The sequence below is a fragment of the Poecilia formosa genome, unplaced genomic scaffold (assembly GCF_000485575.1).
Source record: "Poecilia formosa unplaced genomic scaffold, Poecilia_formosa-5.1.2 Scaffold77, whole genome shotgun sequence".
Lineage (NCBI taxonomy): Eukaryota > Metazoa > Chordata > Actinopteri > Cyprinodontiformes > Poeciliidae > Poecilia > Poecilia formosa.
In genome coordinates, this window is record NW_006800016.1 from 1,550,289 (window position 1) to 1,566,724 (window position 16,436).

A 16,436-nucleotide genomic window follows, 5' to 3' on the forward strand; every position below is an offset into this window, starting at 1 on the left:
ATCGGCGATCGCCGATCATACACTTTTTCATGGAAATCGGCTGATTATGATCGGTGGCCGATCGATCGGCACATCTCTAATTATTATTGTTACTCTCATTTATTTGTGTAACTTAATTTATTTCTTCACCTTTACTTCCTTATTATCAACAGTATAACCTACCAAGTTTGGCCATTTTGGCTCCCCTCCTGCCTTTGGTAGACTTAGCCTTTTCCTATCAGAACAAAAAGTGAAACAACTTGGTAACAACTTCTATAAAAACACAGATAAACAATAATTGACGAAATTTCAAGGTGATGTTCATGGTGTTGTCCTCACCTCTGGTTCTTCTTGATTGTCCTCCTCTTCATCACCAGAATCCATGTAGATCTTCCTCTTTTTCCGAACACGTTTCCCCAGTCGCTCACCCTCCACTGCCTGACTGTCACGGGCTTCTGCTGGAGAAGATCTGCAAAAAAAATAAATAAATAAAATAAAATAAAAAATAAGAAGGCTCACATCAAACTATTCCAGAAGACAGCAGGGAGAAAATATTGCATATATTTATTTTTACCTGCCGCTTGAAGGCTGAACACAAGAGCTACAGTATTTTCCCTCTATTAGGGCGTTCCTGGAAACGGGTCCACCACAGGACCGACACCTTAACAGCTCCCCATTTGGACCTGGATCCGTACCAGAAGCAGCTTTAACCCTAGGGCCAACCTCCATGCCAGGGTCCCCCTCTGGAAACAAGAGCACAGCCCCGGAAGCTCAACACACATGCAATATAAGAGGGTCTAAACTGAAAGATTTATATTAATGAATAGAAGGAGATTCTAAATAATTCAGATTTTTTACGATGTCAGTGATTAAAACAGAGCGTCGTACCTTTAGCTTGAGATGAGCCCGGTTTGCTCTGATTGACCAGAGCTGTGGCCGTGCTGGCCTGTGACTGGACTTCGGGTGGAGGGGTTGGAGTGTGAGACGGCACTGGGTTCAAGGTCTCACGATTAGCCTCTGCCTCCTGCCCTTTGACCTCTACGTCTGTGACTATCTCAAGGGTCCCAAACTCTGTCATGCGGAACTGAAACAAGGAGGGAAATAAGCAGACATACCGATCAGGACTTGCACCCACGCTCCAGATTATTTTATCTCCTGTTCAGATCCTGGGACAACCAGATAATTATGTAAAGCAAAATTATTTCTCTCATTTAAACTAACATTTACAGTAAAGCATTCACAACCCTTAAACTTTTGTGCTTTTTTGTTAAAACTACAAACTGCTATGTATTTTATTTTTGATATTATGTGTTAAACATACACACAACAGTGAAGTGGAAAGAAAACGATGAATAAACACATATTTAGGGCCCTTTTATTCTAGTAACCTTAAAGAGGATCCAGTGCAACGAGTTGCCTCCGGGCGCCAACTGATTAGAAAATACTGTCGACCTGTGTGTAATTTAATGCCAGTATAAATCCGTTAAATTACATAAACAGCATTCTGAAGATATAAAAACACCGCTAACAGGTCAGGGAGAGAAATGTTGAGACATTTAAGGTTAATTTATTAAACAATGTCCTAATCTTTGAACATCCCAAGAAAAGACTGCAATAGACTTGGAACTGGGATGGAGGTTCGCCTTCCAACAGGACAACAACTCCACACACACAGTCAAAACCACAGAGTATTACTTTAAAGCATATTTTGTGTTAGAAAGACCCAGTCAAAGCCCAGACATAAATGCAGTAGAGAATCTGTGCTAAGACTTATAATTGCACATTCACAGTTTGTTCTCCATCCAGTCTGACCGTGTTCGTGCAGTTTTGTAAAGGAGAAAGAGCAAAGTTTTGGGGTTTTACATGCACAAAGCTGGTAAGAAAATACTCCAAAAAGGCTTGCAGTCGTTACTACAGAAAGGGCATCATAGGTTTTTAGTGCTGAATAGAAAAGTAAGCCACACTTTACAGATTTCCCCCGCCCCTTTCATTCACATTTATCCACTATTTTGTGCTGGTCTATTAAATTAGATACCACTATAATCCTTTGACCTTAGTGGTTACAAAATCTGAAAAAGAGGTGCGATTACTTTTGAACGGCACTACATCTGATTAAGAGCAGGAACAAAGAAAAACATGTACCCTGATATCACTGCCTGGAAGTGTAGCAATACCATCCTTCCAGTCCAGAGCTCCCATCATGTCAAACTCGGCTCCCTGGGAGGGTCCATCACTGGGTGGAGTGTCAGTCATTCCCACTCCTCTGATATGACCTACCTGAAAAGCCATAATATCCACAGAAGAGCAAACACTTGAATCCTACAACTATGAGTAGTCTGTGCATTTATTTAAACTATCGATGTTTTTTTTTTATTTGCAGTGAGGCGGTCGGTGTTATGTTTTTGTCTTCTCAAATACTAAAACGCAGATTCAACCTGCGCTTGTAAACAGTGATACCCAACATCACCACTAGATGGCGAGTGTGTGCAGGCTTGCAATGGTACACCATGCACTTCTGTTTCAGACAAAACACTCAATAATAATATTGTTTTGCCGGTCAACTAACGGGCAAATACACAAACAAACGACCTCATTAGGATAAACATTTGTTAAGACCATTGACAAACAAGGGAAAATACGTCTCAAGTTTGAGTTAATCACAAAAGTTCGTCTTTTCCTTGTTTTAACGGTATCTCTTAAAAACCAGAGTTTGTCTGGTTGCAAGCAAGCGAAATGGCAATGTGTTCATCGATTTCACAAAGAACACTATTTTCTGCACTGACTGTCCAAACTTAAAAGCGTTTAAAAACGTATGTTATTACGATTAAACGTTTTAGTCCTGACGCATGTTCAACATTGAATTAATGTCATATTTTCTGTTTGCAACGTCGTCATAACCATGTGCAAAGTAAACAACAGTGAGGGTTAATGTGTCCTGTATGAGTTTGACGTTGCAATTGATGCCTCAGTTTTATACCAGCTATAAATAAAGTGTATGTAAGAGCGCCCATGATTAGCATTCGCCCTATACAAAATGGCGGAGCATAGGAAGAGGCCACCAACATGTTTAAACTATGTTAATTACTCAAGTTGCCCATTTAAACTAATCATGCGAGGTCCCTTCGCGTCAAACAAAAGCAAAGGCTGGCTATGTAATTTCCTGACCGAGTGTTTTCATTGAGTCTGCCCGTTTTTCTTCACTTTCTCCTTGTCACGGAATGTCAGCCCAGGTTGCTACGGTAGCTAGCTGAAGCTAACCGTCAGCTAGCGCCGGTGTTGTGCCGTAGAAAGCACCCCTGCCGTCAAAACAGACCCCAGTTTCAAGACGCATATATGCACCGATAAACCAGGTGGAAGTGACTGGGAAATGTTTTATCACCATGCCATCACTGTATTTATCTGATTGTATTTGTGAAAATAAATGCCCTAAAATACGGTTCTAAACAGTGGATGCGTTTGACGGCTGGGGCACTTTTTTCGGCACAACACCGCTCCGTAGAAATGAACGGACGACTGCTAAACAGCTAGCCGTAGCATTGTGACTGGATGCAGCCAGATAAGGACAATCTGTAATAAATAAGTTTCCCGGTTAATAACTACCTAAAAATGCCGATATTTCAAGGAATATCACAAAAGCATAAACAATAAAACTACACTGCTGTTATGAGATTTGACAATGTTGCCTGATTAATTTCTTCAATAGAAACTTAAAAAACGATTTATTCACGCCGTTTTAAATCAAAGTGGAAATAACGCGAACAAACACCAACTAGACAATCTTAGATCGGGTTTTAAATTTTTTGCTCACGTTAACAGAGATAAAAAAGAATTAACGGTCGTATTGTTTAGAAAAATTGTGGAACTCACCTCGTTTCTGTTTAACTCTTATTTAGAGCTGGATAAGACCAATGCGCATGCGCGCAAGATGCGGCTGCCTGACAAGTTTGGGTCTCGGGAAAAGTTCAGCTCGCTATCGGTAGGCCTGCGTTTGCTCGCAGCACGCCCAAAACTCGGTTCGGGACTGATTTAAGGGATACCAGAAGCCTTAGTGGGGCTCGAACTTCCCTGTTGCCCTCGAACAGGCGTTTAAAGTATATCCCTCTCTCCTCCTTCCCCCACTGTCAGAAGTAGGAGTGAGTGTATCAATGGAGCGCAGACAGGGACTGCAGCGGCTCCATTATAACCGTTGGAGAGCGTTTGGTTCCTGTATGGTGAAAACGTCCGTTTGCATCTCTGTTTTCAACACTACACCTCCGTTAAACGGCATATTTATATGAGTATGGTCCCCGGCATACGGAAACACGTATCACACCAGCGTGCTAACACACATCAGTCTGACGTGAAGTGATATTTCTTGCCTTAACAGATTGAATACATTGTAACACAAGAATCCAGATTGGTTTTAGCCGAACAGTGTTGCTGGCAGCAGTTTGCGTCACAATAAAACGAAGCCATGGTGTAAAAAAAAAGCAAACAAAAAAAAACAAAAACGAGTTTAACCACGCAAATTCTACGAATTAATGCGCAATACGTTTTGTGGTTGTAATTTTTTTTATATGTGTTGTCTAATGCACCGCGTGTCGTCTTATTTTGAGGCAACACACTGGAGACATGGATTCATGGATTTAAAACTGTTAATGCTTCTGACATACTTGAACTGAATGGATTAATAGAAGTACTCCTCCGTACGTCGTACGCGAATATTAAATTATGGTGGTTTATGGTCAAGTCTTGCCCAATTCACCATGCCCTACCGACGTTACGTTCCTCCCTGCTTACCCGTTTCATAACCACGTTCTGAAACCATTGCATGCCCATTTATTTATTTATTTATTTATTTATTTATTTATTTATTTATTTATTTATTTATTTATTTATTTATTTTTACCTCTTTCATTCCGCACCTTTGCGGTGTTAGAATGTGCACCTATTTCATCCCTGAAGACATTAAGTAATAAAATATATTTGACTAACTGCCTGCTGGACTCCTGTAAATATTTAATAATATCTTCCAACAGGAGATCGCCCAGAGTTGAGCAGTTTTAAGGCAGGGGTGTAAATCTCAGTTAGCAGGCCCTAAATTAGATCAACAAAATTAAATTGTCATATAATCTGATTTAATATTTTATTTTTTATGACTCGTGTATTTCTTGAAAATAAATAAACTTCGCCAACTTCAAAGTGGATGCTTTACTGACTAAAAAAAAGTGTGACGTGTCAACAAGTGGGTGCAAACTGGGGAGGAAGTGAATTCAGGAAGGTTCGGCAAACGGATTTTAATCAAAAACGTAGGGTACGAAACGACCAAACAACCCCACAAAAGTTACGAAGTGGCGTTACCAAAGATGGCGGCAGGGGAATAATGGACAGCAGTAGAAATGTTCTCTCTCACCACCTCCTCCCATAGTTAGACAGTATTATGCATATTTTAAGTTTGAATTCAGCACTGTGTTTATTTATTTATTTAATGATATATTCGTCTGCTTAGCTTGCTTTCAATGCAGAGAAACATCTGGCCTCAAAACTGCTTCCTTACCCGAAGACGTGGTGTACGAAATTACCACAAATGCAAAGTTCCGAAATGGCGATGAAACGAGTTCATCTTCTTGGACGTGAAAGCGGCGGCGGACGCTGCTCTGTGTTTTGTGATCGTTTGGTCGCTAGATGGCGCAAGTGATCCAGCTTCTTTGGGATTAGCGGCAGATTGCAGCTTGCATCACTTTTGCGTTACACCATCAAGTGGCTTCAAAGCTGCAAAGCATGAAATGGCATTCAAAGGCAAAACGGTCGATTCAAAGGTAAGCGGTAATAGATTGCGATGTGCTGCTGTTTACACTAAAGCAATCCGCTGAAGCGTCTCTGTGGCGAATGATGTGCTAACCATGGTGTGGATACCACACGCTTTTACTGTGTCACGTTCAGATTTTCTCATGCATGATTCAGCAGCTGGTCAGAAAGCTCTCTGTTCGCCTATAACGTGGATCTCAGTAACATTTCAATCCTGTGCATGTTCAGCTTCGGGTTGCCTTCAGGTTTAGTTGACTGGTGGCGCATCCTGTCTTTCTGTCTCCGTCACCCCACAGACCGTGCTGCTCAATCTGCTGCTGTGCCTGCTCATATTTTACTCCCTTTTCTACATGATCGGGAGTGTGTGCTTCGGTGCTTTCAGGTGAGTAGAAATTCCCCACGCATGCGCACAAGCACAAGCGCAGGAAGGACAATGCCCAGCAACGCGGTTACTAACACGCACACAGCGACCCTGGAACGTTTTCCAAAGGCAGCAGCGAGATAATTAATTATTGGCAACTTTCAAATAAAATCAATGTAAAAAAAACAACAACAAAACAGCTTGGTTTTTTTTAAGGCGTGCGTATCCTATATCTTGCTAAAGGTGGTTTAGATAAAATTACATAAATTAAAATGTGGCGGAAGTATTTTGATGATTACTTTACACATAAATGTTGTGTTTTGTGTTTCATTTCATCTTACATTTCTATATGAATTACCTGTTTATCCGGAATCGTACAACGTCTTCTACTAAATTAATCTTTTATTCCAGGTTTTGGATAATCTCACACTGAAAATGTTAAGGGAAAACATCCAACCATTCATTTGCAAACATGAACTATAGTTTTCAACGTGGGGGATTAACTAAATCCCTATTTAAGAAATAACTGTTTATAACAAAATAACCATATGAAAACATTATCAGGGTATTATTTCCATTTGAAGTAAAAGGAATGTTATGTATCAACATTTTTGCCAGATTGTTCTTTTTTTTTTTTTTTACTTATGAGTAAGGGTTCTAAAATTATGGTTTATTATTATTATTTTGAATCTGAGATCATGCTACTGCAAGAAAAGAAGAATACTTCTTTTTAGACATCTTTATCTGTGGTGCCACCAATAAAATGTGGCTAACATTTCGCCTCCAAGGAACCAGAACATTAAAAACATTGAAGGGAGGTTTTAATACTGTTTTTCAGACTTTCTAAATAGGTTAGAGTTTTACACCTTGCAAACTGGGCCTTAATATCACCATTAATTACATTTGGATTGTTTGTAGTACTGACTTTTCCTATTTAATCCTCCACTTGTTCTCCTTCCACACAAAGCAAAATATGGTTTTATGGTCAAGTAAAAGAAATGGGAGAAACAGCAGCCAAAGTCCAAAGAGAAACTTCAAAAGACTTTAATGATATCCACTTCAAAAGATAACAGGAAGGTCTGAGTAATAAGAAATTATTGCACAATTCTACCGAGATCCATTTGCTTCCTAGGTTTAGAGAATAATAAAAACGTGAGTCTTTCACTCTAACAACTGATGTTTCCTTATGCAGGTTGGATCACTTTGACGGGCTGATTCCATTCGATTTTAAAACTGAACCTGCTGAGTCTAACTCCAAATACCTGGGTGAGCATATCGCATACAAACAGTGTGTTCAGCAGCACTGATTGTCAGCTCTCTACAGATAATATATTTCATCACTTTGCTTGTGTCCTTCAGTCAACCTCCTCTCCTTGGAGCTGACCTACTTTTGTAGTGGCATACTGTTTGCTGCAGTGGTGAAGAGGCGGGTTTGGGACTACGCCCTCACTGTCACACTTCTTCATGTTATGATCACCAGCCTGGGTGAGCAGAACAGCACATCTGTATTTGTGCACGGCAAAACGACCAAATCTGCAGTGTAACTGCATGTTTTGCCTCTACATTGCAGTGATGTTGGAGTTTCCCACAGTGTGGCAGTGGTGGCTGGCTTTAGGTAAGCAAACGTCAATGGCAACCCGCCTTTTTGTCGTCAGTAACGAGCTTATTCATTCTCTGTGTTGCTTTTTCCACAGGTAGCGGCTTGTTTTTGATGATTTGCAATGGTCAGCTGATTGCTTACTTCACATGTCAGAGTGAGCAGAGCTACGCCACTTTCAGCTACTACTGACAAGCTGGAAAGGAAGCAAAAAATTAGGATAACATCAGCTCATTTAAATTATTCTGTTAAAAGGGTTAAACTTGTGTTCATATGCATTCACTACACACAGAGTGGTCTATTTCAAGCTTTTATTACTGTTAATTTTGATGATTATGTTTTACAGTTAATAAAAGCCCCAAATTCTGTCTCTTAGAAAATTTAAATGTTACATAAAACCAATGAAAATGATTGTTAAAATGTAAAAGACTGCTAGAAGCTGACTCCTCACAGACTGCTGTATCCAAGCATATCAGTGGAAAGTTTAGCGGAAAGAAAATAGTAATAGTAGAAAAAGGTGCATAGGAAAAGGGCTGATTACAGTGAAGTTAAGTGTTTAGTGGGAGATTTACAAGACGTGGACAGTACCTGCATTCAGAGCTTCATGAACTTCCACAGACAGAACATGGGCTACAGCTGTCCTGTTCTCATGTGAAGTCACCGCCAAACCAGAAACAACAGAAACCTCCGAGCTGGGCCAAAGACAAAACGCACTGGTCTAAGCATGGTCTGGTTACTGGTATTAAAGCTGCAGATGGTAACTTTTATTAAAAAATGTATGTTTTTTACATATTTGTTGAAACTGTCACCATGTTGTGGCTGTATAATATGAGACTGATAGTCTGTGAAAACAATCAAGCTCCTCTGCCTCCTCCCAATGGTCCTACTGCTACCTGCAGAAATTCTCAGCTCAGTCAGAAACAACCAATCAGAACAGAAGAGGAGGGTCTTAGCACTTTCAGTTACGCTTGTGTATGTGCTGCTCACACGTTCCTCCACTGCCGTGAATGTTCGGGCTAGTTAGCTTAGCCACAGATGACGGATAAACAGTTTCCTGAAACAGTAAGTTCTTTCTCCGCCATTAGCACATTGAGCAATGCGTACATAAGGTTGATTGACATCGCTAAGACCCTCCTCTGGGCTGTGATTGGTTGTTTTTGACTGAGCTGTGACTTTCAGTTAGCAGTAGGAGCACTGGGAGGAGGCGGAGGAGCTTGATTGACAATCTGAAATTCATAGCTCAGTCATAAACAACCAATCAGAGCCCAGAGGAGGGTCTTAGCAATGTCAATCAATCTTATGTACGCACTGCTCAAAGTGCTAATGGCGGAGAAACAACTTACTGTTTCAAGAAACTGTTTATCTGTCATCTGTGGCTAAGCTAACTAGCCCGAGCATTTACAGCAGTAGAGGAACGTGTGAGCAGCACATACACAAGCATGACTGAAAGTGCTAAGACCCTCCTCTTAGTTCTGATTGGTTGTTTCTGATTGGAGCAGAGCATTTGTGCAGATGGGAGTAAGACCACAGTGAGAAGGCAGAGGAGCTCAATTTTTTTCACAGATTATCTGTCTCATACTGTCACAACATAGAGACAGTTTTAACAAATATGTAAAAAAACAACAACATATTTTTTATAAAAGTTACCAACTGAAGCTTTAAGGTTTACCAAGGCTTTAAACGGTTACAGTTTTAAAACGCTAAAGCTTTCTGTCATACTATTCTCATCGTTTATGGTTCTTTCAGTGAGACGCCAGAGAAAGCAGTGGAGTGATGGGACTTCTCTCTGGCTCTAAGGATTATAGAGGAACACAGTGCTCCCCTCCCCTACTTGTTGCTGCACACTACCAGGTAGCAGCCTAAAAAAGGCTGATTTGTTTTCCTTCACTGACAAGAAATACAAATCTGGCTATTTGGAAGTATTTCTGCTGTGATAAACACAGACAATCATGGTTTGGGTTCCTTTTGCCTGACTTATTTCATGCAGTCTCTGCTTTTGTGTTAATAGCTTCCTTTCTATCACTCGTCTCCATTTTATGGATCTCATATCTCATATTTGCCTTTTGACAGCGAGCCGTTCATTCTCTGTGACAGTGGTGCCTAAGTCCAGTCCTCGAGATCTGCCGTCCTAAAACTTTTAGATTCCTCTCGTCTCCAGCACACCTGAATCAAATGCCTCATTCCCAGGCACCTGTAGAGCTAAAAGATACGGATTTGATTCAAGTGTTGAAGAGAAGGGATGTACAAGTTATGGACTTTAAAAAAAAATCATTGTTTCTGGAGCTGCTAAAATAAAATTAGTAGTAATTCTTATAATTTTAATAATGTTGGCTGTATGTTTTAAGAAAAAGATGCATGTCCACAGTCCATGTTTCTTGCAACCAAGCAGATTGTCTTCCTTGTAAGGGAAGGCCTTTCTGAGGCAGCTAGCTAGCAGTGTGCAGAAACATGTAGGGGAGCACTGTGTCGTTTCCTTATAACCAGAAAAAAGTCCAGTCACTGCAGTGGTTTCTCTTGCATCTCCATAAAAGGACTTAAACACAGAGAAAAGTTTGACTGAAAATGTCCGCAGTTCTGACACTGTAACTGTGAAAAACGTACCGGTAACTAGGCCATTTCTAGTCCGGTTCTCGGTCTCTTAGCCCAGCTAATGTTTCTGACACCATTTCTGGTTTAGGAGTAGCTTAACACAAAGACTGATAGTTGTATCTCATGTCCTGCATCTTGAAGCATTGACACCAGCCACAGTCCACACCGTGTGAATCTCTTGAACAAGCTGCTCTTCATACTTTTTCCTTCCGCTAAACTTTCCATTAATATACCTTGATACAGCACTATGAGAGTAGTCAGCTTCCTTAGCAACAATCTTTAGTGGAGGCTGTCAGACTGTCAGCACAGCAGTCTTCTTCATGACCAACCGTGAGTGCCCAAATCCAGTCATTAAGGGTTACCATCCTGCAACTTTCAGACGCATTCCTTTTCCAACACACCTGAATCAAATGAATTGCCTCTGCAGAGCTGACTTGACTGCTGATGAGGGGATTCAGCTTTTTGATTCAGGCGTGATGGAACAGGGATGCATGTAAAAGCTGCAGGATTGTAACCCTTAACAACCGGACTAGGGCTCCCCTGGTGTAGAGCATGACATTACATTTCTATACTGCAAATTATTGGTCTTATGTAGTTTTCTGGGAAACAGAATTTGGGGTTTTAAATATCTGTAAGTCATAAATGTCAAAATTAACGGATAAATATTTAAAATAGATCACTTTGTGATAAATTAGTTATATTTTCTGAATTAATTTAACTTTTTGATATTCATAAACTGTTTGTTTGTCAACACAAAGGGCAGTGTGTATTTTTGCTAAGAATGGCATTCAGCTGTATTTGGATACAAGTGCAATATATAGAGAAGCTTTCCTGTTACGTTTGCAATGCGCTCTGCTTCCGTCTTTAAGTATGTAATATTAAAAAAGCCAGTAGGATAAGATGTAACTAGTGAATGTATTTGTAAGTGGGACCTGTGCAATAAAGGATGTAAACATTTTTATATAAACCAGCTCCTGGCAATGCTATATATGAAGGACTTGAAATAGTGACCCGCCTCTCCTGTATAAATAACTCATACAGAGAAATCAGTGAAAATCTAAAAACATACCACAGTTTATTCAAAAGCAACAAATGAAACATGCTGGAAATTGCCATATCACAGTTTTCATTTTCCATTTAAGTACAAAAAATAGACATTACATAAAAAAGATAAAATAAAATAACTTAACAATAAATATTTAAACAATCCCGCTCCAGGAGGACTTGGTGGCGTTATGAGGCTGGCTCTGCTGCCACGTACTCGGCTGGGTTCATGAAGGAGAATCCAGAAAAGGTTGCGTTGGAGGCGGCTGCCTCCGACCTGTCGTTGACGGAGGCAGGGACAGGCTGCAGCGTGAAAGCAGGAGCGATGTAGTACACATCACAAGGACTGGTCTAGAAAACGACAAGACAATCAGAGCCAACTGGGCACATGTTGAAATTACGTTTCTGACCATTTTCTGATTTATCCGTACCACTTTAGGGATGAACGGAGGCCGGACTTTTCTGGCTATGAGGTCGTCCCAGTTGATGGAAGCGAAGAACTGATGCTCCTTCAGCTCCTCCTAAGAAAACAGCAGAAATGAAATCCTGTGGTCATGAGCCTCTTCACTCATTCTGGATGCTCTCTGTTCTGTACGCACTTACAATATCAAGCCTCTGGCCCAAGCGCTTGGAGACGTTTCTCTCCAACAACCCCTTCAACAGAGAGTGGGCGCTTTCAGACAAGCCGCTGGGCAGCTGCAGAGGAGAGTAGAGGATATTTTCCAACATCTCGAGCCTGCTGCGGCTGTAAAATGGAGGCTGGGAAGCAGAACAGGCAATACAGTGAGTTAAAGATGCAGAAAACAGTGAGGCGAAGCTTAACCCAGTGAGACTCACCAGTCCAGAGAGCATCTCAAACAGCACCGCTCCCAGTCCCCACCAGTCCACAGCCAGGCTGTATGGCTGGCCCAGCAGAACCTCTGGAGCCAGATACTCTGGGGTCCCACAGAAGGTGTGTGTAATCCCACCCACAGCCACGCCTTCCTTACAAAGACCAAAGTCTGTGAGCATCACGTGGCCTTCACTGTCCAGCAGGACGTTTTCTGGCTTCAGGTCTCTGCACAGAAACACATGGAGCAGAAAATGTGTTCAGTAGGCTTGTCGCAATAAATCAGCTTGTCGCATGATCAATTAAAACAAGCTCAATAATTACATTTGCATGATTTATCGTTTTTGTCTTTTCTACCAAAAGCTGGATAACAAAAGTTTTCAGTCTGGCTCTTTTTGTTCAGAGGACAGTTTTGTTTACAGAAACTTAATAATTCATTTTATTTGTTGTTTTGTTTATTTCGGATATTTGAAATATCTTTCAGCTCCAGCGTTAAATGTTCAGTAGAAAGTTTATTGAGTTTTGAGAATGTGTTCTTCAATTATTATGCCGTTTTCAATATATTACTTGAAAATGCTCTAAAAACAACAATGTTATTTATTGCAATAACTTAAGGGGCAATTTATCATCCAGCAAAATTTGTTATTGTGACAGGCCTATAGTTTAGTCTATAAAATATCTCTATTTAATAGAGATATTTTAAAATCTATCTATCTATATGTTCTCTAGTTCTAATTGAGAAATTGAGGCAATTTTACACTTTGACAAAACTTTAAAGCTCCTTATGTAGGGCAGTAAAAAGGGGGACCTTCCTGTCTACAAAAAATGCTCTTCTGACTAAACCAGTTAGTTTCCATTGGGATATAAAAATGTGTCACTTTTTTACGACGAGCTCATTTGCTGTGAACAAAACAGCATAATTAATGTTTGACTTGAAATCAGGGATTTCAGTAGTTTTCCTCTTATGACGTTTAAAACATGAAGGAAACCTGTGGGTGTAAAAGAGTCACATGCAAAAAGTAAAAAAAAAAACCCCACCAACCTTAGAGAATAAAGTATTTTAACTTACCTAAATTTTTCAGCTAATAATTAGTTATGTTGCATAATTTATAGAAGTCTACTATTGTTTTCTATAAGCTCTTTAACTGAACTTTAGCCAAACTCGCAGAACTGCTGACGGAGCTATCTAAAGCCGTGTTTCATCTGTGCACCTGTAAACGATGCTCAGAGAGTGGAGATAACCCAGCGCAGCGGCGATCTCTGCAGCGTAGAAAGCAGCTCGGGGTTCTGGAAATGAACCCTCTCTCTGCAGGTGGTAAAACAGCTGAAAGAAACAAAGGTTTCACAAACAAGAAATGAAACTCCAGGAGATAATTTGCGAGACTCAATCAGACAAAGGACTTCTCTAACCCGCATACCTCTCCACCGTTTGCAAAGTCCAGGACGAAGTAGAGCGTCTTTGGCGTCTGGAAGGAGAAATGCAGCCCCACCAGGAATGGATGTTTTAGTCCCTTCAGCAGCACACTCCTTTCAACCATCACGTGCCTTTGCTGCAGAGACACAACCCACGGACACGGTCAGACAGACAGACAGACGCTCAGATGGACAAACAGACGCAACGAAACACAGAGAAGGACAGACCTCTTTCCTCTTGATGATCATCTGCTTGTCCAGGGCTTTAACTGCGTAGTAACCTCCTTGTTTTCTGTGTCTTGCCAGCAACACCTGTTACACAATTCATTTTTTAATTGATCATTTCACAGCTTTTACAGATAAAAACTAATATATTAATGAAAAAAATACCTTTCCAAAGCTTCCCGTGCCAATAACTTTGAGGTAGTCAAAGTCTGATGGTTTCACCCTGATGAAGACAATGACAGAAAACAGTGGTAAGTAGCAAGAAATAATGATTGTAAGACAAGTATGCAAATAGAGTGATGTTGCTAAATACATAATGTGTCCACATAATGAGTTAACCCTGGTTCTTTTTGCTTATTTGTTTGTTTTTTTCTCAAAAAGCCCTCATAATTGCTAATGCCACAACCTGTGACGTGAGCTCACAAGGTTAGAAGCCAATTAGGGGGACCCTCCCATGGACCTTAAGAGAGGAAAAATTCTTGAACTTTAAAAACCTTTTGACTCGTTAAATCCTCTTTTATGCCCGGGTCCAGAAAAATGCTGTGCGCAAAGACTGAGATCACACAGAGATAACAGCGTCACAATAATCAGCATTTATTCAAAACAGATGCATACTATCACCAGACAAACACATCACAAAACATCAGAAACCTCAGAGCACAAACAACACATGAATTTACCTGAGAGAGAAAAAGACAAAAGATGGAAATCACAAACAAAAAGCAAAGACGTCTTTGGAGAAGTTGCAAGAGCAAAATCTGATTTGTTACTTCTGTGTAGAAAGTTTTATCTTCTTTTCTTTAATTTATTCAAATAAGGCGTATCTTTGCTCCTCCAACCAGGAGCTATCTCTGACCCTCTCTCAAGCCAGAAACCCCTGCCGTGTTTACGGCCTTTCACAGATGAGTGTGAAAAGCTGGAACTTCTCCTGTATCGTTTTCCACACAGACAAAAGGCAGTTCAAACGACCCTAGCAAACCATCTGCTGTAACTACAGGTAAAATAAAGGTCAATAGGCCAGAATAAGTTACTGATTTAAAACCACAATTTGGCCATTTGAATCAAGACATGTTAAGTTTTAAAACTAGCTTATTTTAAATGTATTTTCTCAACAACCTTCACTGTGCTTCTCAATTGACTGCTATAAAAGAAAGGGGTTGCTCTGTAATGTGAAGCAAAAACTTTTTCTCGTGTCAACGCTGCGAGTGGGTGTGACTCACTGTGAGGTTTCTGTGTTCACTGGACTCTGAAAAAGTAAGACAGACAGAGAGGGGAGGAATTGTCAAGTCAGAAGGTGGGATTGGGTTTCATCCCCCGTCAACGACGAGGCAGCGTCTCCTAAGATTCCTCCGCCAGATCAGAACTCACCAAGGCAGCTTTCTCCTGCTTCTGTCTCCTCATCTTGCTCTGTCTCTGCAGCAGTTTATGGGTGTCCAGGCTTCAATCGGGAGGTCAAGCACAGCTAAGAGTTAAAGGGGCTGGACTCAAAGTTTTAAAAAAGAAAGTCTTATTTTCTTTGCTAACTTACTGTTGGCAGGGTTTCTGGGTGGAAACAAGTTTGCGCAAGAAATTGCTGAAGCCAACTTTCTTCTCTTTCAGCACATCTGTAAGACAGATGGATAGACAGGCAGAGAGGAGGTGGGTTAGTCCATTACATAAGAATGTACTAGCTGGATTTAGTCTGATGATGTCTGGCAGCTTTTCAAAGTGAGGTCATACTGAGAATTAAACGAAATTTAATAGCTTTCTGGAGTAACCAAGTGATATCAACAGGCAATTCTGTGTTAAGTTATTTTAATATTAATTCAATAAATGAAATTATTTAATATAAACCTATATGTCCTATTGAGGAATACTTTGACATTTTCCAAATAATTTGCGATGTTTCATATTATCACTTTCGTAAAATAATATCAAATTTAGCTAAACGTGATTTTGCACCCTCCCCCCCCCTCCTCCGCCAAAAAAAATAAATAAATAAAAATTAAGGTATTTTTTAAATTACCACCTCTTTTTTTTGTCAAAAGACGACTTAGGGGAAAAGAAAAAAAAAAGAAAAAAAAACTTTTGGCACAAAATGACTTAGTCCAGTATTTTAGGAAGGTGACGATATTTAGGCTAACAGTTAGCTAATTTTACTTTTCAATTAAGCTTAAAAATGGCGACCTACCTGAGATAAATGTAACAAGCCCCTTCATTTTGGCATAAGTCAGCGGTTTCTCCTGAGTCAGAGTCATCTGGAGGAAGTTTTATTTAAAAAATAAAACTCATGGGTTATTTAAAAAATAAAACTCCAAAGAGAACAGGTTCTGGTTCTGGTTTTAGATCGACCGTCCTCATCAACTAGGCCCTCGGGACTGAAACTTCAACCGCTCTGCTGCTCGATTTAAGACCTGACTCACTAGGCGATGCGTTCAAGTTCCCTCGGAAAACTTATAAATACGCCATGAGAGGCTCAACATGAGCGCCACTTATGACCAATATGTGGGGTATTCGTCTCAACAGCTGTGTCATAGGTATTACTGGTGTTGGTTAAATAACTTTTAGTTAGGATACAATTACTTGTTCTCACCAAGTATTTAAGTTTGAAAGGGAAGACCTTCATAGTTGTG

The 16,436-nt window shown here is 40.3% G+C and overlaps 3 protein-coding genes across 9 annotated transcripts in view; 1 reads left to right on the top strand and 2 right to left on the bottom strand.

Moving 5' to 3' along the window:
- The window catches only part of l3mbtl1b (L3MBTL histone methyl-lysine binding protein 1b), a 13,061-nt gene extending 8,854 nt beyond the window's left edge, over positions 1-4,207 (bottom strand). The window contains exons 1-6 of one of the 2 annotated variants that reach the window (XM_007556184.2): positions 3,847-4,207; positions 2,122-2,256; positions 868-1,063; positions 554-722; positions 319-448; positions 163-214 (exon numbers count right to left, since the gene is read on the bottom strand). In XM_007556184.2, coding sequence (XP_007556246.1) covers positions 163-214; positions 319-448; positions 554-722; positions 868-1,063; positions 2,122-2,232 — 658 coding nt within the window. In that variant the 5' untranslated portion in view covers positions 2,233-2,256; positions 3,847-4,207. Of the gene's footprint in view, positions 1-162; positions 215-318; positions 449-553; positions 723-867; positions 1,064-2,121; positions 2,257-3,144; positions 3,242-3,846 lie in introns of those variants that run through there. The other variant, XM_007556185.2, reaches the window with a different exon arrangement.
- Positions 4,208-5,635: 1,428 nt separating this feature from the next.
- On the top strand, positions 5,636-9,983 carry LOC103140850 (transmembrane protein 244-like). Its single transcript, XM_007556186.2, has 6 exons — positions 5,636-5,777; positions 6,063-6,148; positions 7,320-7,393; positions 7,487-7,612; positions 7,698-7,742; positions 7,822-9,983. The coding sequence occupies exons 1-6, from the start codon at positions 5,745-5,747 to the stop codon at positions 7,914-7,916; spliced, it is 459 nt and encodes a 152-aa protein (XP_007556248.1). The 5' UTR covers positions 5,636-5,744; the 3' UTR covers positions 7,917-9,983.
- Positions 9,984-11,363: 1,380 nt separating this feature from the next.
- On the bottom strand, positions 11,364-16,209 carry sgk2b (serum/glucocorticoid regulated kinase 2b). 6 transcript variants are annotated; one of them, XM_007556188.2, is made up of 12 exons: positions 15,995-16,206; positions 15,353-15,428; positions 15,193-15,262; positions 15,045-15,070; positions 13,990-14,047; positions 13,828-13,911; positions 13,605-13,736; positions 13,398-13,510; positions 12,195-12,414; positions 11,961-12,116; positions 11,789-11,878; positions 11,364-11,708 (listed from the first exon to the last, which is right to left on the bottom strand). In XM_007556188.2, the coding sequence occupies exons 1-12, from the start codon at positions 16,059-16,061 to the stop codon at positions 11,547-11,549; spliced, it is 1,254 nt and encodes a 417-aa protein (XP_007556250.1). In that variant the 5' UTR covers positions 16,062-16,206; the 3' UTR covers positions 11,364-11,546. The 6 variants fall into 6 exon arrangements, with proteins under 6 accessions (XP_007556250.1, XP_016528955.1, XP_016528954.1 ...); XM_016673469.1 differs by having other exon boundaries at positions 11,364-11,878; positions 15,995-16,207; XM_016673468.1 differs by having other exon boundaries at positions 11,961-12,414; positions 15,995-16,207.
- Positions 16,210-16,436: the final 227 nt, after the last annotated feature.

Bases quoted from the DNA above. Each gene is read 5' to 3' on its own strand.
- LOC103140850 (XM_007556186.2), top strand. From the start codon at position 5,745: ATGGCATTCAAAGGCAAAACGGTCGATTCAAAG. The intron at 7,394-7,486 runs GTGAGCATATCG...TGTGTCCTTCAG, and splicing joins GTCTAACTCCAAATACCTGG to TCAACCTCCTCTCCTTGGAG. The intron at 7,743-7,821 runs GTAAGCAAACGT...CTTTTTCCACAG, and splicing joins GCAGTGGTGGCTGGCTTTAG to GTAGCGGCTTGTTTTTGATG.
- sgk2b (XM_016673467.1), bottom strand. From the start codon at position 16,061: ATGACTCTGACTCAGGAGAAACCGCTGACTTATGCCAAAATGAAGGGG. The intron at 15,071-15,192 runs GTGAGTTCTGAT...TTACTTTTTCAG, and splicing joins AGCAGGAGAAAGCTGCCTTG to AGTCCAGTGAACACAGAAAC. The intron at 11,879-11,960 runs GTAAGTGCGTAC...CTGTTTTCTTAG, and splicing joins TGGGCCAGAGGCTTGATATT to GAGGAGCTGAAGGAGCATCA.